Source organism: Scomber scombrus, chromosome 8, assembly GCF_963691925.1.
Source record: "Scomber scombrus chromosome 8, fScoSco1.1, whole genome shotgun sequence".
NCBI classification, from domain to species: domain Eukaryota; kingdom Metazoa; phylum Chordata; class Actinopteri; order Scombriformes; family Scombridae; genus Scomber; species Scomber scombrus.
The window spans coordinates 17,747,184-17,770,518 of record NC_084977.1 but is presented as its reverse complement, the minus strand read 5'-3'; the positions used below and the strand labels follow the sequence as shown (position 1 = coordinate 17,770,518).

At 38.6% G+C, this 23,335-nt stretch overlaps 1 protein-coding gene across 4 annotated transcripts; it reads right to left on the bottom strand.

Annotated features, from left to right (window-relative positions):
* Positions 1 to 10,747: 10,747 nt before the first annotated feature.
* On the bottom strand, positions 10,748 to 23,328 carry vtg3 (vitellogenin 3, phosvitinless). 4 transcript variants are annotated; one of them, XM_062423621.1, is made up of 27 exons: positions 23,289 to 23,328; positions 22,507 to 22,527; positions 22,251 to 22,402; positions 21,436 to 21,687; positions 21,163 to 21,324; positions 20,920 to 21,068; positions 20,677 to 20,827; positions 20,403 to 20,560; positions 19,120 to 19,285; positions 18,905 to 19,030; positions 18,454 to 18,672; positions 17,852 to 18,069; positions 17,645 to 17,742; positions 17,435 to 17,559; positions 17,240 to 17,341; positions 17,017 to 17,136; positions 16,701 to 16,890; positions 16,394 to 16,481; positions 15,185 to 15,370; positions 14,911 to 15,049; positions 14,636 to 14,807; positions 13,678 to 13,781; positions 13,500 to 13,586; positions 12,885 to 13,091; positions 11,343 to 11,488; positions 10,982 to 11,120; positions 10,748 to 10,862 (listed from the first exon to the last, which is right to left on the bottom strand). In XM_062423621.1, the coding sequence occupies exons 1-27, from the start codon at positions 23,326 to 23,328 to the stop codon at positions 10,755 to 10,757; spliced, it is 3,825 nt and encodes a 1,274-aa protein (XP_062279605.1). In that variant the 3' UTR covers positions 10,748 to 10,754. The 4 variants fall into 4 exon arrangements, with proteins under 4 accessions (XP_062279605.1, XP_062279606.1, XP_062279607.1 ...); XM_062423622.1 differs by having other exon boundaries at positions 14,636 to 14,804; XM_062423623.1 differs by having other exon boundaries at positions 14,953 to 15,049.
* Positions 23,329 to 23,335: the final 7 nt, after the last annotated feature.

Genomic DNA, 23,335 nt, shown 5'->3' with positions numbered 1-23,335 from the left:
AGCTCTAAAGAACTTTTGAGAAAGGTAAATGATAATAATATCAAAATTATTTAATGGAAGAAGGAAAACTGACCAGTTACATAATAAATATATATTACAATTATAAATTAAGCCCTTACTGTGGTCAAAGCCCACCCTCCCTCTACCACCCTTTTGTTCAATTCTCCTGTCATGGCAATAGTAAATACCACAACAATTGTAGTTACAGTTTTTTAAAAAGTGAGGTGAACATTGTGGTTGGAGTTGGGAGGCGAGCAGCAGTCATTCTGCAGCAAGTCCACGATGTCTCCTTTTTGCAAGTTAGGATTTATCCATCTACCCAACCTGCTACCTCAAAATATAGATTTTTTTTACTTTATATATATGTCATCTAAACTGTGTCACTTAAGTGTAACTAAAGGTTCTTTTACATTTAAAACCTATTGTCTTATTTTTCTCAGGTTCTGTTCGAAATGTAACATTTATATACTAATCTCAGCTTTACCATTCACCAGCATGACAATTAAAAAGCCACTAATTCACTAATCTATCTATTTTATACGCTACTTGTCCCCCTCAGGGTGTCTGGGGGTTGAAACAAAACTTCAACTAACTTCAAAACTTCACATTGCAGAAGTTGCAACTCTGACAGTTGGGGGAAAACCACAAAAGAAAAAAATCACTAATTTGATAAAGGCTCCAAGGAACACCCTATTCGTTTAACTTGACAACAAGCCACTTAACTTAATTAAATGCAAACAAAAAAAAGGTTTTACAGAACTCTATCAAAACAACTGTGACTTCAAACTTGATACAGAAATTCTCAGGTATGTTTGATTTGTATTATCTAAATATAGAGAAAAAACATACTTGTTGTGCACCACTCAGGACATTACTTGCTGTAATTTTCAGTAAGCTTTTGAGTAAACAATTATGCATATTGTTTGTTAAGTCATATACAGCCAGGTGACAAATTAATGTCGCTTAGTAAGGCGTTGGGCTACCATGTGCCGTCAGCGCAGGGTTAGGGTATGTTTAATCATAGGATAAAGGTGATCATTCAGAATAATTTAGTATTAATCTGCAGTGACCCTTCCCTCTAAGAGGACAAGTGGACCCAAACCATGCCAGAAAAAATGCCTCACTGTAGAGATCAAGCATTCAGACCTGTACCTGTTTTTTCCTTTAATTTGTCAACCATTCTCAGTATTTAACACCCTGGAGACGCACATTCTTGCACTCACGACTTCCACCAAGATGACTGACTAATCCTGTGGATAATGGACTTTCTCACCAACAGGTCACAGAGAGTGCTGGTCAACAATACCCTCTCTGACCTCTTACACACTTCAGCTGCTTCCCCACAGGGCTGTGTCCTCTTAGCCCTGCTCTTCATCCTCTACGCCGATGACTCCAGGTCCACTTTCAGGCCTCTCACAGCACCACAGCCCAGCTTTTCATGAGTTTGTATAGTGGTGGGACAACTCCCACCTGGAACTTAATGTGAGCAAGACCAAGGAGATGGTAGTGACCTTCTCCAACAAGCAAAGAGAACTGCCAGTGGTAGTCATCACTACTATCAACGGGAAGCCCAGAGAGATTGTTGAGGAATATAAGCATCTGGGTGCAATGTTTGATAACCTGCTGAAATTTGCCTCCAACATGGAGGAGATCCTCAGGAAATGTCAGCAGCAGCAGTATCTCCTGAGGAAGCTCAACTCCTTTGGGGTCAGCAAGGACATCCTCACAACATATTACTACATTGAGAGCACCATGACATTCTCCTTCACATGCTGTTTCCACTCCATCAGCCTTAAGAACAGAAACCGCCTGCAGAGCACAGTCAAATTTTGATCTAAAATTATTGGACTCCCTGTCAGGGCCCTCTCCACCCTATGCGAGCAGCAGATGTTAAGGTCAGCTGGCAGGATCCTACATGACCCTGCAGACATTCTGTACCCTGCGTTTAAGTTGCCCCCCTTAGGACGTTGGCTTTGCTGCCTAGGTTGCAGGACACAGAGGAGAAGGGCGACCTTGAGGCTGTTCAGTTCCTCAACTCCCATTCAGCCCTGTCCCTCTGCTCACCCTGCTGCAGCATTATGCTGCATCATACTGCTTTATACTTTTTATTACATTTACACCAATATATGTTGATATTAATTGCACTGTCATCATTCTCATCTCATTCTCAAAGCTCTCAAAGCAAAGTGATGTCAACATGAGAGGCACTCTGGTCCTTCATTCCTTCAAAACCTGCAATGTAAGTTCTCAGTCCACTCAGAGAAATCTCAGTTAACATAATATACTGTGTGGGAAACCAACTTGAATGCCTCGTGCAGCATTTTAAAATTCATATACATTTATACATTTTGGACTTTTTAAAGTCTATCTCAACATATGAGTACGTATGATGACATTAGTTAGCAGAAATCCTGAAGCCTCTCCGTAATAGGCATTAAGCACTCCCTTCCTAATATGATCCAACTGTTAAAAATGTGATGGTGAGGCCACAGTTCTTGTTCCAAATATTCAGTTGAAGTTCAGTTGAAGCTAATGTGTGCTTTCACAAGTCTCTTACCCAAATCATGTGTGTATCTTTGTCCTGACAGACCTGTGTAGGTTTCTTATTAGTGATTTGTCTTGATGACACATTGAAGTATTCCTCTGCCACAGCTCAGCAAGGAAACACTGCCTATTTGCTAAGCCTGTAGCAAACTTTTGCGTCACCACAGTTTTTTAATTAAGCAAGATATTTACTAAGACTTTACATGTAAATGAGCCCAGCTGCAGTTAATCTGATTTGCATGGAGTGCTGCTAAGAAAGGCTGTTTTGATGCATGCTGCACAAGGATTGGAGCACAAACAAAACAGTGTTCTGCTGTTAGGCTTGCAATATTGGTTGAAGAGAAAAAGACACTTTTGGATCAACAGATTCTTATTTATCCTGCTCGAGGAACGCATATGTGAGCAAATGCGAGTTAAATATAAATATCTTGTCAGCTCAACAAAAGATCAGTGATTGTGTTATGAAAAATTAATGGAAGGTTTTTGATGACATTTTTACATTTTTTCACAAGATTGTTTTTGTAGCCTAAATAGCTGCTGCTTCAATCATATACTGCTGGGCTGGAGCTGCTGAGCCATTAAAAGTCAGGGCAATTTGCGACCTGAGGGAAACAGAATGGTGAAATTGTGTGAAAAATAACACTATTGTATTCCTTGGGTTGCTAAGCTAAACTAACTAAAATAACTATTGCTTCTCCTCCATTTGAAGAAGAATCATTATAATGTAATGCAAGTTTTACACAGAACAAGGACTGTAATGTGTGTCCAGAGATACCCTGCACATAAAAGCCACTTCCACAAGTTTGTGAGGGTGCGCGTGATGTAAATTTTTCCATCAGAGGGTGTATGCATAGGTTCTGTGCAAACATCAGCTAACATTCAATTTGTATGCTATCTTCCTGTGGACACCGATCTGTTGCATGTGTAGAAAATGTCCTCTATGTGAACTCCAGTGAGTAGTATAGGCAAAATGACAATGTGTCAGTGGCTGTCTCTGTATGTGTCCACTCAGGAGTATATCTTTGTCTAAAGACATCCAAGCGGGCATGTCTCAGGCACCTGCTAGAATAGCAGCGGATCAGCTCCGGCAGCTGAATGCTGTGGCAGGACAGGAAAAATGATTACAACCGCCAGTAACTCTCAACATGAATATTGGCATGCGAATGTTGTATCAAGACAGACATGGAAAAAATACCAGCCTGTCCTTTAAGTGTGTGGGGAGCACAGATAAGCATACAGTTTGACTTGCAAACTTGCTTCTGGAACTATCCTCATAATTATAGTGGGAAGGCAAACCAGATATGGCTGACAATCCTGTTGCTCTCTTCACTGTGGTCGCTGTCATAGTCAAAGATGAAATTGTTGTGAGCGGTCTCCCCAGTTTGGCTGATGCATTTGTACTGTTGCTTGGTTTGGCTGAAAGTAAACCAAGTGACAAATTTGAATGCACACATCTGCTATAATGATTCATGTATGGATCTGCTTCTGCCAGTCAGTTATTGATTAAGTTCTTTTATTGACAAACAGACATTACGATAATGAAATGAATACTTCTGTGAAAAGGTAGCTTGAAAATGTTTGTGTATGAGGGGCCGTTTAGGAAATAATTCATAGTTGCTCTCACATGTTACATCATACTCTCTTACAAACACTAGTATAGTCACGCACACATACTATCATACTCTCTCGCATACACTACTATAGTCACACACACTTACTACTATAGTTACACACACACACACACTTACTATCATACTCTCTCACATACACTACTATAGTCACACACACTTACTACTATAGTTACACACACACACACACACATACTATCATACTCTCTCACATATACTACTATAGTCACACACACTTACTATCATACTCTCTCACATACACTACTATAGTCACACACATTTACTATCATACTCTCTCACATACACTATTATACTCAAAATTACTAAAACAGGAAGTTAGTTTGTTTGAACAGGAAATACTATAAAGCCTCATTCCTTGATTGGTGCACAGCTCTGGGAGCTTACTGCTAGCTAAATGGAAGCTGTGTGGGAGAACTGAAATCAAGAAGGCAACTTTATAAGTACAACTTTATAATTCATCATCTTAGAGGAGGCGGGACATTGTCCTTGAGATCCCGCTGGAAAGTAGGACATCCGGTACCTACATCCGCGATGAGCCAATCAGAAACTGGGAATTCACGTTGACTTCCTTTTCAATCAAACTTTCTCACACATACTACTATACTCGCACACATCGCATATTATTCGCTCATACATTCACTATCATGTTGTTCCATCCATAATAGCGTGTAAGAGAGTATGATAGTATGTGTGTGTGACTATAGTAGTATATGTGAGAGAGTATGATAGTAAGTGTGTGTGACTATAGTAGTATATGTGAGAGTATGATAGTAAGTGTGTGTGACTATAGTAGTGTATGTGAGAGAGTATGATAGTAAGTGTGTGTGTGTGTGTAACTATAGTAGTAAGTGTGTGTGACTATAGTAGTATATGTGAGAGAGTATGATAGTATGTGTGCGTGACTATACTAGTGTTTGTAAGAGAGTATGATGTAACATGTGAGAGCAACTATGAATTATTTCCTAAACGGCCCCTCATATTTGTGACTTGGTCCTACATACATAATGGTTTCTGTGTTACAATGGATGCCAGTGGTTCTTCACCTTCTATAAAGACTTCAAAAAGCATGAAAAACTTTTGAATCGTCCATCCATTAGGGCTGCAACTTACGGCTATTTTGATAGTTGACTAGTCATCAGTTATCAAAACAATTAATCGACTTATCAGATAATGAATTACTACAGCATCACAGTGTTACATCAGGGTTTTCCCAGGATTTTTTGAGACAAAGGTGGCAATAGTTGGAGAATGTGTGGTGTGCAGCGTACAGTTTGAGTGCACTGTCTTGTCTCCAGCAGTGGAGAGTATGGAGTTAGATTTGTTTCATAATGATGTGTGTCGACAATCTGTGTGTAAATGTGTAATCTGTAAATATAAACACCTTCCACAAATACAAAAAAAAGATTTGTATACTCACAAAAAATATTATGCAAATATAAAACGGATCTGCAAATACACAAACAAATTCCACAAATAAAAAAAATATCTGTCAATACATTAAATTAATTTACAAATAAATGAAAAGCATTTGTGAATATCTTCCTAACATTTACAACTTTCAAACAGGCATTTGTGAACTCAGTTTTTATTTGTGAATCGAAAAAACATTTGTGGATCTCAGTTCTACGCTTGTGGATTTGCTTTTTACACACACACAGCGTTTTGAAACAAACTTTCCGCCGGTCCAAACGAAAATCCACTCGTATCTCTTGGCCATTTTCGGATAGCAATTGATCGCCTACTTGTGACGTCATTTCCGCATTTCAAAGTAAGAGCACGCAATCTTTCTATGAGCTTTTTTTCCCCACTGTTTTTCCAACTTTATTCGCGTCGCTCCAGGCGCTTCATCCGCACCGCCTGATATAAAATCGCGTGTTATCCGCCATTTACATTCATTTTCTATGTAGACTTGCCGCTCAATTCGCGTCAGAGGCTTTTGGTCTGAACGCAGATGCCTCAGTGTGTGTTGGTTAGCCGGTCTCATTTGTTACTGCTGGAGTGACGGCGTAGGAAGTAATCAATACAGGTTATGTTCTTCTCACAAAGATAATTATTTAGAAATGAAATCAACAACTGCTTGCAACTGCTGCTGTTCTTGAAGACGAACTACAAAATAACTCTTGCTTGTGATCGCTGTACACTGTCCGAGGGCTGCTCTGCCTTTTTCATTCCGTCAACAACCCCTGCTGGAATTTTCAACAAAGGAAGCCTGCCTGTGATTAAGATAGGCGGACAAACTCCTGTATATTATGCATAGCTGGCTAGCAACTATTTTGCTTTGTTTTGTTTCCTCTTGCTTCCCGGTCGCTATTGTGCATGTGCAATTCTCAGCAGAGATAAGAATGAAGTGAGATGGCTCACTCCTTAGCTTCTCAGCTCAGGAAAAACAATGTTACAGCGAGGCGAAATAAAGTAGCAAACGGAGAGCAGCGACGAGAAATGACCCGACTGTGGGCTGCCTCAGTCTACCTACATAATTAATGGGAAACAACGGTATTTTTAATTTATTTTAGGGGTGCTGAGCTCAAATTTAAGGGTGCAAGAGCCCCTAAAAAGGACCTAAAATTGCCCCTGGATGTAACCGACAAATTGTTGACAATTAAATTAATCGGCAACTAATTCTGTCACAGATTGTTGGTGACTACGTCAACTAATCGTTGCATCACCCCTACCATCCATATGTTCAATATGTGCCTATAAGCTTAAAGTGGCTGAGGGAGATTTAAAACATAGGATTTTGCTGAGCATTCCTTTTTATATTGTTCTACCTCACCAATTTGCACTGTTCATGATTTTTCATTATATCTTTTTACATTATGAATGGGGATTTTAATGTACTCTTGATTACCTAAATGTTTCTTATATTTCTGCAGGTGCAGCAATCACACAATTAATGAGAACTTTGTAGAGTAACCATTGCGTACTACTTGCAAAATGGAAATATCATAAAATACTGAAAACATCTACGTGGCGATACATGCTCACTGTGTTGACTGATCTAATATCTTTAACTGAGCACAATCATTATGATTGAATATCCTACTTATAGTGGAATTATATTTCTGTAGTCTTCAGGCTGGTAATATACTCTTTATTAGCTTACAGTTCCTTGAATGATCAGCATCTGCTATGGCTCAATATACAAACTCCACCTCTATGTTTCAGATGCAGCTCCTACAGAATTTAGCATGAATATCTTTCTTTAGTTGGCTGACCTGAACTGGTAGCCTTGTTTACTCAAAAGCCCTCAATAGACTCCTTTCTGATATTCATAACAATGATAAGTACCCACTATAATAATTATTTACAATAACAATAACATAACAGTGAACTTTAAATATACTGTATATATATTTATATATCAAATACATATTTCAATAGTGTTATGTCCTATTGTGCTTCTCAAGAGTAAGCTCTAAAGTAAATTAGCTTTTTTAAAAGGCTTTCCTTGAAAACACAGCTCAGCTACAAGCGCAGGGCAACAAGATCTCTTAACACCGGGGAACATGCCAACAAGCTCATTTGGTGCGAGTGATGGTGAAATTATTGGGTGAGATGATTTGAGCTCAGTGGAAATCAAACAGCAGGCATGATGTCAGATTTCCAGCCCTATGGAGGTGTCATAAAGTGTCCGTGACGAGGTGTGCCCGCTTGATAATGTCAGCGATAATGTAACTGATATAACCAGTCTGGCCCAGTCACATTTCTCCCTGCTTACAATCCTTGTGTCTGTTTTCATTTAAATTAAGAGGGGAGGCAGTAATGTCAAATCATGAATGCTGGTTTAAAAAAAAAAAAAAAAAAAAAAACAGCAATCAATTTTATGGCTCCTCTTCCAAATTGCACGATCAATCATTCCAAAATGCTTTTCTTCACCTGACACTAAAGCTGCACGCCTTTGCTATTAAGAACTATAGTAGATATAACAGCATGCATGCCAATTGTTGTTCTTTATTATTTTTTGATATTTTACTAAAATGGGTCCTCTCTTTGCATGGCAGAGAGTTGCAGGAGCACTTTGACCGTCCCAAGACATATGTTTATTTATTCTCAAAATGTCAACATCCACTGCAAAGTCCTCTCTGCGAACTGAACAAATACTTGTGCCAGGCTGTTAGCACTGTGCCAGGCATATTTTAATGTCGGGTAAACACTGTCCTCTAGTGCTCACACTCAAATACTCACACTCAAATACAAACACACGCACGCATGCATGCACACACACACACCCCAGAATAATGTTCCCTATTGTATCATCCAAAGAGCAAGAAAATGCCAGTTGTTGCAGCATAACCATAGACTCACAAAATTCTGTATTCTCATTAAAATGTATGTTAATTCTTCTGTAGGTGCTCTACAGTATATCTTGAAAAACTGCCCCTAATCATTTTTTGCAATGAGGCATAATTTCTTGAACTGGTGGGTTTTATATCTTCAGCTGCATTGGCTTTTTGTGCCTTCAGTGATGCTCTATATGCACAAAACATGGATTAATAGTTACAATTGACAGAAATGTCTGTAGCCACGGTCTTAGTATCAGCTACCGTCAGATGACTTTTAGCCGCGCTGGTGTAGTCTGCCTAATGAGGCACGTCACAATCACAGAGTGAGCAGCAATACAAAGGAGGGGATGGTATATCCCTCCTCCAAATGACCTGATCAATCATTCACTAATGCCTTCTTACCAGCTGATTTCACCTGGTGAAGTCATGTCAACACAAGGTCAGGGTGTCCTGATCTCCTAGATTATAGGAGGTGATGTAGATCTTGATGTAATGCATAACAGATTTGCAATCATCCTGTCAACTGGCACTTCAAAGCCTGCAGGATATTAGAGATGTAAATGGAACATAATGGTGCCACTGTAATTGTGCACATCCTGTTCAGCCTTTGATGGCGATGTCTTTTCTCTGCAATTCAACACCATCTGGCTAAATCAGTGAAGGCAGGAGATTTGGAGCCAGAAGTAGTTAGGACAAGCAGTCTTTGGTTAGGATGCAATCATTATCTTTGGCTAGTGACACATCCCATTTTGGCCAAGCTCAGTTTGCAAGAGCCAATTAACGTCCATAAAATCATTTATCCATTCACAACATATCTCTATTTTTAGATACTAAAATATCTCAGTGTTAAATTATGTAAACCAGTATTCCATAAAGTGTTGGACCTTTTTTGTTTAATTTTTAACCAAAGGGCACGGGGTGCTTTGTGTGGTGGAGGCAGTGAACTTGCACTTAAGGGCATGGTCGGTGACATTGTGTACTGATGTCTGCAAACAGTCCTGTTGGGTCAGTTGACCAAACAGAGCAGGTCATACAGACCTTGCAAACATCAATCTCTTTCAGTAGAAACCCTCCCAAAAGGACATTTATCTTCCAGTTTACTGAATTTAAAATACAACTGCAACATCCAGTATTGTGACAATCAAATGGGATATAACAAGACCTGTTAACATTTACTCGCCAAATTGGATGGCAGAATAGACAAACCCAGATTGTGTTATGTGCAGTTTCTACTCCATCTCTTACATATTAAGTGGAAAATTACATTTGGCAAAATATGATGTTATATAAATGTGTTTCTTTAACAAAAAACAAAAAGCAAAGTTTGCATCAGACAAGCCTGTCACTCTTACTTTAAAGCACCAGATTTCATGACTTGATCTGAATCAAGTTTTCAAGGATTTCCAGGGATTTCATCAGTGCTGCTGATGCTGATTACTGTGCAACAATACTGTAGAATAATTATCATTGAGTTCAGACTATATCTCAATCAGTGTAATATGTATTTCGTCTACTGTATGATACAGCTCCATTTTTGAGTGCACATTTATGAATACCGGCAGAAACTGAGCATGGCGCAGATTCATTATTGTGAAGTAAAATAAAACAACAGTTTGCTCTAAATGTTTAATCATAGAATATATGGATTTTCAACAGTGTTTGGATAAAGTGACAGAATCCTAATAAAAAACAAAACAAAAACTTGCTCAAACAGTTTTTGGTAAACCCAGTTTTAGAACATGCAGTATTTTGGGATATAAGCATGAATTGACACAGTATTAAGTATTATACTTCAAAGGAGGTTGTTCAAATATTAACATGCTCTTAAATGAATAAATCAGGACCTTTACTGGTAATTTCCAAACTGGTGACATCTGAGGGATTACTGATACATCTTTTATGATCCTCGCATTCATCATGGTGGTGAGATTTTGGTTGCAGCATTATCACAGTGGTTCCCAAACTGGGCTTTGTTGTTTTTCTGCAACATAGAACATATTTTAGAAAGCAAGCAAAAATGGCATAGCTCTTTGCTTGTTTTTGATCCTCTGCTTTGAACAAAAATATGTCAAAACAATCCGCTGCCACGCACGCACGCACGCACGCACGGACACACACACACACACACACACACACACACACACACACACACACACACACACACACACACACACACACACACACACACACACACACACACACACACACACACACACTACAATTTTTTTGAACATTCAGTTAAGCTTAATCAAACTGGTTTATGAAGCTCACATGTTTTTTATGCATGTCCAAAGCTCTTTACTGTTGTGTTTCTGGTGTCATGTTGAAATTCCTCAAAATTGGCAGGTGGCAGGGGAACTGGAATAGCCTGGCGGTAGACTGTATACTAATGAGAAGACATAAAAAAAAGATACATCTGTGTAAATACTTCAGTCAACATTAGTTACATGGAGTACAAGGATTTAGAAGTTTTGCATAAAAATGAAGTTAATATTTCCTCCACACCTCTGGGAATATAATCTTCATATCAACACTGTCTGCTGAGGCAGCAACAACTGATGCAGAAATCTCCTGCTTAGCATTTCTCTCATGTTGCTGGTAGAAACCGAGAAGGAAAGCCATGCCTGGGATGTAGCTTTCAGTTCTGGGAAAGATAAAAAACCCCTTAACAACACATACGATTATACATACATTATAAAAAACACAGAAAATGTTTCTACCATGCTCGGTAAAACGAAGTAGGTCTCTTAAAAATGTAAATGGAAGTCACCCTTCACCTTCTTCTCCAGATCATCATCCTTTATCTCCTCATCTTTTATCTCCCTCGATACAATCTGTTTATTTTTTTTCTACAACTGAGGCTCACCTTCTGCCAATCTCTGCCATGGTTTCTGGGATCCTAGTCCAGTGTACCTTGGCCTTGAGTGTTGGCCTAGAACCAGGCAGATGTGCAGTCGCAGCTCTCATTGACATTTCGTAGGACTGACATTCAGCACCCCATCTGAAGTGTGCCTAGACCAAACACAAGAGAGCAATCATAAAGGGAATCTTTACAAAAAAGAGACTTGGTTGTGGCCTTGATATGTATTATTCAAAACGATAAAAGTATCTTAAAAGGACTTCTTGTATGATGATGAGTATTTGTAGACAGCAAATCGTATTTATAGGGCTCCATATCAACATTTGTAACCTAGAGGTGTCCTAAGCAGATCAGTAGCAGTATTGGGGCTGATATGTGCATATTTTAATGGATCTGTATCAGCAGTCATATTTTTTACAGTTTTTTGTCACTACAGCCTGCTAGTGTTGCAAAGCTGTGTCTTGTACAAGAAAGGGTGTGATTGTTAAAAAAGGGCAAAATGCACATATTTCCTGAGCTCTAATGACAACAAATGTGTTACTGAATCTTTTATCTCGCCCCTTTCTTTCTCATTAGCAAAGAACATTGTGCTAAAAATTAAGGGAGCAGCTTCTCTTTTTCTCATTTAAACTGCTTTTAGTTGGTTAAAATGACATGGATGTCACATTCAAAATATCATATGATCAGCTGTTAATTTAAAAATAGTGATTATACAGATTTTCATAGCACTCACATGTCAAGCACACATAAAACCTACATAGAGATGTATGTGTAGATTTAATCTTCACACATTATACTTGAGAGATGTGAAACTGACTTTGTGACTTTGGTGTGGCAGTTAATTTGTCTGTCGTATGTTTATATGTCAATGGTTGTTTTTAAAACATTTTTAAATGAACTTTTATCCTTATATTATCAACAAATTCTACCAAGAGACCAAAAGCAACAATGAATTAATCCTACAAACAAGTATACTCTGTGTTTCCACAGCTCTCGCTCAACACATATCAAAAACACACATAGATTTAACATTGCATTGCAGTTACATATTTGTATTACATCTTAAGTATGATGAACATGGCCAGTAAGTTTTATTCCTCACAGCTTGTAAAAGAAGTAGGGCAGTGTAATCACATCTCCAAGCATGCTCAATAATGTCTGCATGGAAATTTTACTCTTCAGAGATTGAAAATGCTGTCACGTATTTGTTATAGAATAAACTACTGTCTAAATGAATTCTAATTACGAAACAAGTTTCCCAATGGAATTGTACAGCTCTTTATGTACAGAACCAGTCCATAGTCTAGACACACTTTCTTATTCAACGGTGTGTCCACTGACAACAACTGAGTTCTTTAGTGGAAAGGAATAAAGCATGCTCATAAAACTTGGAAGTAGGTTACAATTGCTACTTATTTTAGTCTTTTTTTATGGAAAATTGTTGGTAAACAATAATAAAGACATACAATTAGTTATTATTTTAAGTCCTGATATTTTATACACTTAACTTAATAAAAAGGATCCCCGTCATGTGTATTCTATATCTACCTTCGCCTCAGCACGACCATTCACAATGGTGTCGACGCACATCTTCCAGTTGGTGTCTTCTCCAACCTGGGACACAATCAGTTGGGCGTTCTGAATGTTTGCTTCGGGCGTATAGTAGACGGCCGCATCATAACCCTCAGGCTTCTGGTTGCCACTCATGACAAGCGCTTTGATGTTGAACGCAGCTTCAGGTGTTGAGTAAAAGCCCTGAGGAATTAAATAGAGAGCAGTCCATTAGAGTCTAATGGGTTTGTGTGCTTCATGATTATCTTATGTCAGGCGTGGAATTCATAGCAATACTCAAGTGAAAGTGCTTCTGTGATTATGTAAAAACTACTGGGGCATAGTGGACAGTGAAAGTCTGGAGTGTAGGAGCCAATTAGGATGAAGGAACAAGCAGTTGTAGCAAAATGTGTCTTATTATGGTACAATATACTGTCCACACAAGTAGCTGCAGTTTAAACATAGATCATTTGAATTATTTAAATTATTTTGTTCATCATGAATCCTTAGCACAGTTAAACAAAACCATGATGAGGTTACACAGTATACATTTCTTGTGTCATGAAGCTAAACTAATTTTGGGTCACTCTCGGTGGAGTATGTTTAGCATACTTCCATTATGTTGTCATGATGGCTGTGATGAGATCCTCTGACGCTTGATGTTGAATCAGAAGACAGACGCACGCGCCGGATGGCTTCCTGTAAGCACCATTACGAAACAGGAGAATTTGAATGGATAAAATGCCAGAACAGGTGCTGAGATAATAACATTGCTATTGTATCCAAATACCTTGGAAAGCCTCTTCAGCGTCTCAAGGAGTTGACCCGCTGGATGTCTGCTCGGGCCGGCATTAATCTCAAAGTGGATTTTGTCAACAGCTTTGATTGCCCGGGCTAATAAAAGTGCACATCTATGTTAGCAAAAAGGTTTAAAAAACGAATGTATAGGGGTAGACACAATAGCATGAACAACCTAAAACATGTCAGTACAACAGCAATGCAACTGTCATTTGAAGGCTAAAGATGTTTTTGGGGAGACTTAAAGGATTGTTTTGGTTTGACTTTATATCATGAAATGATTTTAAACTGATGATTGAGTCAAACCAAAAATTGTGAATACTAAAAATTTAGCTTTACACCCCTTGAAAATCTAGCTGTTGCTGACTGCCAATGACATCTTGCCTTGCTACAGTGATGTAGAAATATACTGTATGGTATATCAGTGCACTGTAAGGTGGGTTAGAGGTGCAACAAAGCACATTTCTGACCACACCCAGCTGCAACCATCATCAATGCTGTGTTTGCTGTCAGGGATATAACACTCTTGAAACCTTCAGAGAGGCTGGTGAACACTGCTTGTCAGCCTGGTGTAAGAGTTTCAAAAGAAAAAAAGAATTAGAATGACTTTGACAGGGAAAAACAGCATATGCTGTCTCCTTGTGCTGCAGTGTTGTCAGGTCAGAGAGTTCAAACCAATGGAAATGAATATATACAGTCAGTGGCTTTTCATACATAAACACAATCTACAGCCAGCAGCTACATATTTAAAGGGCCTTAAAATGTCTGTTCATGGTTAATAGTTAGTTGTCATGTCAAAAGTGCAAAATGCAGCAGCAGTATTCATAGAGGAAAGATAATGACTGTCAGCAAAAACCACATTGCGTAGCATTGGATAATTTGAGCTGCCCATAGATTGTGATGTTGTTTTGGATTGCAATTGTATGGTGTAATAGACTTGTTGTGTATACCTGGGACAACTTTGATTGCCACGTTGGTGTATCCCAGGAAATAGTACAGGGGGTATTCCTCATGGTAATACTCTCTCTTTAATTCAGATTCCACACACAGTCCTACTCCATAAATGTTACTCTCAGTGCACATGTTGGTTCTTGGATGCCAAGTGTTTGGTGTCTGGATCTGCTTGAGTGCAAACGTAACAAAGATCAGGTTTGAGCTCAGTAAATCTCAGTAAATATTCATTTGTTGAACTTCAACAGTGAGCAGCTAGAGCTGCTGATTGTACCTCTTCTGACTCAGGCCTCACAACTGAGGGACCCATGCGGACAACTTCATCATTGGAGTCACGAGCATTGGGAATAATTGGGGTCATTTTAGCCAAAGCTAGCTCTTCAATGTTCCTAGAGACTGCATACACATTGGAGCTGTTGGTTGAAAATAAATGGTAGATTTCTTAAACTTGGCATACTTGCTGCACAGTAATAGCATATATTAAACTTAAAGAATACACATATAACCATGACTTTTGAATCTGTATTTTTACACACTCATGAACATACCTGAGTGAAAGGAGTTCAAACTCTTTTTGGCATGGTGGGAAGTCAAGTTCAAATTTCCTTTCTCGGACATTAATCTTGGCGGCAAACTTCCATGGGATAGCAATGGGCATTTTGCTCTTAAACTCAGAACCACACTGGAACAGCTCAGTGTTGATCCCATAGAAAAGCCAAAAATCCTTTGTAAAACTAAAGACAGAAATGTATAATTTAGTTGTAATGTGGCAACGTTGAAATGATGCCATAGGCAACACCAAGCATCTTGGTTGTTGTAATAATTACTAAACATACTGGAATTAGGGGTGGGGAAATATCTTGATTATACGATGCATCGCAATGCGGACGTGGACGACTCTGCATCGATCAACAAAAGTCAAGAATCGATTATTTAAACATTAGTTAATAACTTGATGTTGATGGACGACAAAGACGGAACCAAACTTGTGAGGGCAGCGCAGCAGCCGGACAGTCTTAAAGAGTGCACACGCAGGAGTTTATCTGTAGTTTAAACTAAAAAAGTAGCGACTGCAGCATTTTTTGATTGGATTACAAAAGAATTACCTTTGTGAAGCTATTGTGAAGTTTACTGTGAACTTTCAACGCCGTCACTAAGCTAATGCTAAAGTTAGCGGAGCAGCTAACAGAGCAGCTGCCAACACACACTGCAGCATGAAACAACGAAAACTCTGAGGTGAAGAAAATAACTCAGTGCTCAGTCTGTCTCACCCGTCTCATCACAACAACCCTGCAGCTGTTCAGTGTGTTGGACAGTGATGTCTGTCCCGGAGCTAACAGTGCAGCAGAGAGGCTGTTCTGCACTGCTGGAGACATGATAACAAACAGCTGCACTCCGCCCTCAGTTTGTTACTCTCATACAGGCAGGTGAGCTTCACCCCTACTAGGTCTACACTATTTACTTATTTTGGTCTACTTATTTTAATGTGAAGACGTTTATGTTTAACATGCTTGTTGAATGTTGACACATTCTAAAATAAATAATATTTATCTGACTTCTTGTATCAATTGATGAAAAATTAGCTGCTCATTAAAGAAAAATGAGGATGTGATGCGTTGAGATGCATTAATAATTGTTTTAGAATCGATTCGTAGTCCTCTGAATCGGATTTTAATCGAATCATGAGGTGCAGAGCGATTCCCACCCCTACTGGAAATGTATATTTTAAAATTTGTAACAATTTTAAATATAATTACCCAATAAAACCATCAGTCTCCAGTGAAATTTCAGAATTCAAGAGTTGTCCAAGACGATCTGTTATTGGTGGATTTACTGCAGCTTTGGCTGAAATTCACACACACACACACACACACACACACACACACACACACACACACACACACACACACACACACACACACACACACACACACACACACACACACACACACACACACACACACATTCAATGGTGGATCAAATTGAACAAATAATTTAAAATTCAACACTGATTTGAATTTTCATGGAAGTCATAGGCTCTAGGCATCAAATTTGGCTCCTCACCATTAACAGTGATCCCGTTGACTGTTTCATAGTATTTGCTGATCTCCAGTGGGAGACCCAGGGTGGTAGCCTGGAAGTAGCGAACCTCAAAGATTAAGTAGGGTTTAGTCTTATGCCATGAAATGCCCCTCTGTAAATTCTCAATTGCATCCCACAGAGGGCTTCCTTTCCCTGCAGAAGGACTGGCACCCTGCAAGTAAGATAATGAGAGAACATGTTATTGGCTTTGTGAACAATAGGATCCTTTTTAAAAGCTGAACTGGCTTTGACACAAATGGATCATTGATAATATAGTTTTGTGCAATTATTGTTTCACCCCGATGATGTTCTTAATGAAATCCTTGTTGATATTTGCAAGGAACCACTCTTGTCCAGAGGCGCGTACGTAGGCAGAAAGGACAGGCTTATCATTGGGCAGAATTTGCCAGTTTTTAAGCTGAAAAAGACACAGCGTACAAGTCACCCAAACAAATAAGCTCTGGACACATCACAGTATAATTGTGACTTTTTTTCCCTTTAAGTCTCAGTTTTACACTCACCACACTGAAAATAGCCTGAAAGTCACTGTAACTCAGATCTCCTTTAAATCCAGGGATGCCAGAGCCAAACAGCTCCTTAATTCCTTCAGCATGGATACCCAACTTTAACATGAAAGGAGAAGAAGATTACTATTCATGACTGAGAAGATGCATTTAGCTTCAATGAAAGTTCAAATAGGATGTATCACACAGTACCTCTAGTAGCTGCAGAATTCTACCAATGAAATAAAACTTTCCTTTCATCATGATTTCAGTCGGAAAGATGTTTGTAGCACTTTTTAGCATGAAAACTTCAGTTGCCGTGCCAATTAGGAAATCATCTGCATTGGGAAAGTAGTAAATTGTTATAGAAGAATAAAAACAGGGAACTGGTTCACCTATATTCACTGCTGTATTTGAACATACCATTAAACCAGTCCATGCGCAGTCCTTTGCTGTAGTGATAGCTGAGACGGCCAAACTTAGGGGCCAGCATTTTAACAGCTACATTACAGGCAGTAGAGCTGTTGTTTAAACCACAACAAAGACATTTATTAAGAGCTGTTAAAAACTAGATATGTGAAATATTAAACATTATTCACCAGCTTATTGTTTTTGCCTCATTATACTCACAGGAAGTGATTGTCTGGTGTACTGGATCTAGCAAAGCTTCTCAAATAAGAGAATGCAAAACTAACAACATGCAGGTCTTTTTCCTCTTGCAGATGTGTCGTCACTGTGGACACCAGAGCCATTGATGGCTTAGCATTAAACAGGATCATAAAGGCCAACATGCGTATCTCAGTGGGAAGGTCCTTCTTCAGGAACAGACTCATGGTGATGTCTTGGACCTGAAAGTAGAAGTAACGTCATGGTAAGGCGTCGAGGAACCAGTGGCCATCGCTGAAATGTAAAAACCATCCGCTGCTGAGGTAATCTTTGCTCTATTCTAGCACAGTGAACTTTGAAAAGCAGCTATTATGTAAAGATTATGTGTTATTATTTTTTAAAGTATTCTTACCTATTACAATGAAAAAATGAATTATGCTTTTCATGATTTGTGATCTTATACTGCTTTGTGTAAATACATAGTTTCTCAGAATTTTTCCTCATTAAAAAAATGGAGGCATACAATTACCATAAACATGTTTTATATAAATACCTAGCATATAGCTGTGATGTCTAAGCATGTAAAAAGTCCTATATTCTTCCTGTATGTCATATGGCGAACTTACACTGTGAGGGTCTCTGGCAGCGATGAGTCTCATAGACTGCACAGCAGCACTCAGTACACTAGGTGAGAGATTCACAGGGGTGGCAGCTACTCCGGGGAGGAAGCGCATGATGGTTTTAATGCTGCCTGGATGACCTGCATTCCCCAGTGCTTTCAGAGCGAGAACCATGTCTGCCTCGTTCCCGTTCCTCAGACCATTCATTGCCATGTCCAACAGCGGCTAAATACAGATGTTTAACAAATATACAGTCAGCTTTTACTCACTATTATTACAATTTTACTTTTAGATTTTTTTAAGAGACATCACTCTCCAGCCAAGAGAAGAAAGTCAGTGTTGGTTCACAAAGTTAAGCTCTTACCACATAACATATGAATGTATGGTTAGTGATGTTGTTTCTGTTTGGAATGACTTATATAATGAAGAAAATTATGATTTTTATTAGTTTGAATACCTGAACAGCAGTTACTGGACATGGTGTATAATAGGTGCAATGCTTATACACCAGAGAGCCATAGGAAAGTACCACAGTATTCCACAGGTAGATATTAGATTTAGTAAAGGGCATATTCAGGAACATCTGGGAAAGAGAGACAAAGACATTTTGATATGATCTGGACAAAGGCTTTTAGTGTGCATGGGACATTTCCTTCTTTTTCGTGAACTTACTTTAGCCATTTCAACCAGCTCTGGAATAGGCTGGAGATGGTTAATAGACAGCACAAGAGTCTCCAGCGCTTCATTTGCAGACACATCTGCAGCCTGGAACCTCATTTCCAGGAATTTCAGGATTCTGGCATCAGTGACCTCAACAATCATGTCCAAAAACCATCGTCTGATATGGGTGGAAAAAGAGAGGAAATTTAGCAGTTACATACCATGCTTTTAATTGCACTTGTACAATATAAGTTACAAGGTGTCAGTGACTGGCTTAATGCTAATGAACAAGGAAAGCAGTCTTTCAGCCATCACCTGTCTGTCATCATACCTCACATGATAATAAATCATTCATCAATGGTAACCGGCCAGACTGAATCCATCCCTGAACTAAATGAGGAAGATACTCTTCAGTTACTTACTTTAAACCCTCACTACAGTGTTCTTGGTGCTGAATGAATGTACTTCTTCTGAATAATATCTTTCTGGGTTATGGTTGGTGAAAGATCACATTTTAGGTAAAACTTGTACATACATCCACTACCCCTGCACTGTGTGAAACTCACTGCATTTTCTTAACTGAAAATTAAATTGCATTTAAACATATTCCATTTCAAGGCCCCCAAGAAACCTCGTAAGGCTGCTAATGTGCCATTTGTAGCCATGCTAGCAGATACAAATGCTTTTATGGGTGGCAGTATTAGTTGTTCAGCAGTCAGTCCAGATTGAAATAATTCAGCAACTGTTAGGATGGATTGGCAACTAACTTTGTTTTAGAAACTGATGTCTCTCAGATGATGAATCCTATGATGTGAATCCCCAGAGTCTGACTTTTCTCTAGTGCCAGCATGAGACTGACGTTAGCGGTATTGAGTGAAATTATTTTATATGACAGTTATTGACACACAATTTTAATTTGTCCTATTCTTTGATTTATGACCAAATACCTGCGAAACTAATGACATTCCCATCAGTCTCAGCTGCTATTTGATCTAGTGCTAACAAGCTAAAGTAAGATGGTGAACATGGTAAACTCATGGTAAGCTCAAAGCATGACTGTTTACAGCCTCACAGAGCAACCAACATTGACTCCTGTTAGAGAACCATCAAAAAAAGAGGAAATAAAAATGGCTTCTAAAATGTCTTATAATTGTGATATTCAGCATCTAAATCTAATGTTATATTCTTGGTATGGTGAAGAATTGAATCAATGAGAACTTTATTATTTATTATTCAACTGGGCAAAATGGGTTCAGTAGCTACTCCCCTCACCATATGATTACTAAATACTCAACCTGTGCTCTTCATTTCCAGCAAACTCCTTCCACATGGTTTCTAATCCTTCATAAGGCATCACTCTCAGGAGCTGATACAGCTTTACAGTATCTTCAGTTGTTGCACTGTCAATTTGGTAACTATTAGCTTGAGCCAGTTGCTTGATCAACTCACTAGCCTGTAATGAGAAACAAGAGAATACAGCTTTGTGCTTATTTCCATCTTCCTGCATCTTTCTGGAAATATTTAAACATTTATATGCTTTACCATCATTGGTAATGCATGTATCATTACCTTTGGTACGGGGTCTTCCAGGTTCTGCATCATAATGGGGACATTAGCTCCTGCATTTACAAACTTGTAAATAAGGTTGCCCTTACTTTCCATTGGCCCAAACATGACAGCTCTGGCTGTGTCACTCACACTGAGCAGCACCATTTCCTTCCTGCAGGAGAAGTTATTTAAAGCAGTCAATTTGTATAGCAGACAGACACCATGCATGCGCAGGCTTAATGTGCAGATATTTTTCTGTCTTACAATGATTGCATCTTGAAACTGCCACCCTTAACATTGAAGGTACTGAAGTGCTGTCGCTCCAGGCCATGAGCTCTGGTAATGAGACCTCCTTCTGCTGTTGATTTGACTGTGTAAACATATCTCACAGTTGAAATGACAGATTCCCCTCTCTGGATTGGAAGACACAAGTAAAAATATAACCCATTCTGGTCTGCTTAATTTATAATTGTGGAATCAGATGCATCTTCAGTGACATAAACAGACCTGTTTGGATTCTTTGTCGAGCACAGCAGTAGCCATTCCCCTGTAGATTTCTGCTTTCTCCCTGCAGTTAGTAACATCAACAACCTGAGTGATGGTCATGTCATTTGTTTTCACATTTTCCTCTGTAGCATAGTTACTGTGGCACTTGCCATGGATGCCAACCTGCAACAAAATACAACATTGTTACATTATTATATGCTCAGTAATGCTGGATAGAATGAATGGCGATGGCAGAATAGAGCAGTTCATTGTCATTGGGGACTTAACTCTCACCTCCTCAAGCTCATAGATTCTCTGTGTGGTCTTGACTGTTACTTGGAAAAAGTCCAGTATTCCTCTCACGATGTTGACAACAGTGTCAGAAACCTCAGCAGAGGCGTGGATGTCACCGACGTGTCCACTGGCGTAGTCAAACATAAAGGGTTTGACTAGCTGGGCAGCAATGCGCTGTGTGAGCTTTGGGGAGGCATTAAAGCCATTTTTCCCTGGAAAACCGTTGAACTCCTCGAAGGCCAGATCTGAAACCTTTGATCCAGAGAATGAAATTAGCTTTTTGGTCATGTGCCTGTAGAGAAAACTGACTCGTTCTCTACTTAAATGTCAGATGAAACACAGGTGAAATTTGTAAGCTAACCGAAGTGGACAGCGACTGATGTTTGTCTGTGGTATTTCATTTGATTGTTTGTGTTTACTCTACTATAATTGCAATGTTTCAAGAGTGTTTGTATGCAGAATCTGCTTATTGTTGTAATATGACAAAATAGGCCCTGTTAGGTGAACGTTTGTGTGTGGATGGACACAGATGGACACAATGTTACACAGTCTGCAATCAGTTGTAAAAAAATGTCAACAAGTTCATAAAGAATCTAAAAAGTTTACCAGTATACATTGTTTAGAGATTAGAGGCTTCAAATCCTATACAACTTTTCAAAAGCAGTTTTTTAAACTGACTTGGAACTTATTTCTGATATGTTATTAAATAAGGATGTTAATAAATGATAAATGACAAATGAAGCACTGTGTGAACCAAACATAAAAATGAACATATTGTCAGTAAAGTTTTTGTTATCCTTTACTGTTACTCTTACAAGAAGAATGAAGGTCTGTGCAGACACACCATCAATCTTGACCTTGCATGTCATTTTCACCCCAGACTCAGCGAGGTTTGGCATGCCAAGTCCAAAGTTAACCTCTCCCTCATATTTGTACTCGTAGGTTTTCTTAGGATTCAATCTGAGCTCTGCAATGTGTCGTAAGAAATAGAAATGTCATTTGAAGTTTTTCTTTATAGAAAACATTTTTAAAAAGTTAGTTTGCGTTTTTGATCAAGATAAAAAGACTCACCATAATGGAAACTTTGACATGCTGAAAGAATAAAAATAAAACAAAATTTGGTTTATTTATGGATCTCACTTCTTTTATAATGCACATCAGCAAAAAAGCCACGGTGACCTCATCATGTGCTGCAGCTCCATAAAAATATTCTACACATGCATGCACATAAATACGAACAACCATCCTCAAGAGACAAATGGTCAGAAAATTAATAAGATCTACTCAATATGGTGCATGTGATTGTACCAGCAAAAATATGGATTTACCAAATATATCATATAATATATTGTAATAGTAACAGTAAGATAAATGATTGATAAATCATTAAAGAAGTGATAGGCACCCTTTACTCTCCAAAGACTATGAGCTAAGCACACCAATTTTAAGTCAGTTAAGCTAGTTATTTATGGTTCAAACGATCTAAGGGATTACAATATATTACAACCTAAACTTTTATCCAAAAAAGAAAACAAATGTCCTCATAAATACACAAACAACACAAACAGGTTGATAGCACAGGTAAAATTTCATCAATGACCCATAAATAATCCCTGACCTCTGAAAGTCTCTCTTTGTCATACTTAAATTATATTTGACCTATTATTCACAATTGATTACATTTTTAAATACCCATATTAAAAAGTATCTTGTTGAACAGTGAAATACATTTAAAATGCTCCAGAAACATTATTAGGTAATTTGCACATCATCTTAAACTGAAATTCAAAGATTAGAAGTGTTGATTCTGATACATGTATTAAAATAATATGGATGAATCAGTAAAAACTTACTAGAGATGCCCACAAGGCAGCAGAGAAGGAGCCCCCACATGATGAGA

What these genes read in the sequence shown, in the direction of transcription:
- vtg3 (XM_062423621.1), bottom strand. Translation starts at nt 23,328, where the DNA reads ATGTGGGGGCTCCTTCTCTGCTGCCTTGTGGGCATCTCTA. An exon ending in GCTGGAAATGAAGAGCACAG is followed by an intron (nt 19,286 to 20,402) that starts GTTGAGTATTTA and finishes CACCCATATCAG; the next exon opens with ACGATGGTTTTTGGACATGA. An exon ending in GAATTCTGCAGCTACTAGAG is followed by an intron (nt 17,342 to 17,434) that starts GTACTGTGTGAT and finishes TTCATGTTAAAG; the next exon opens with TTGGGTATCCATGCTGAAGG.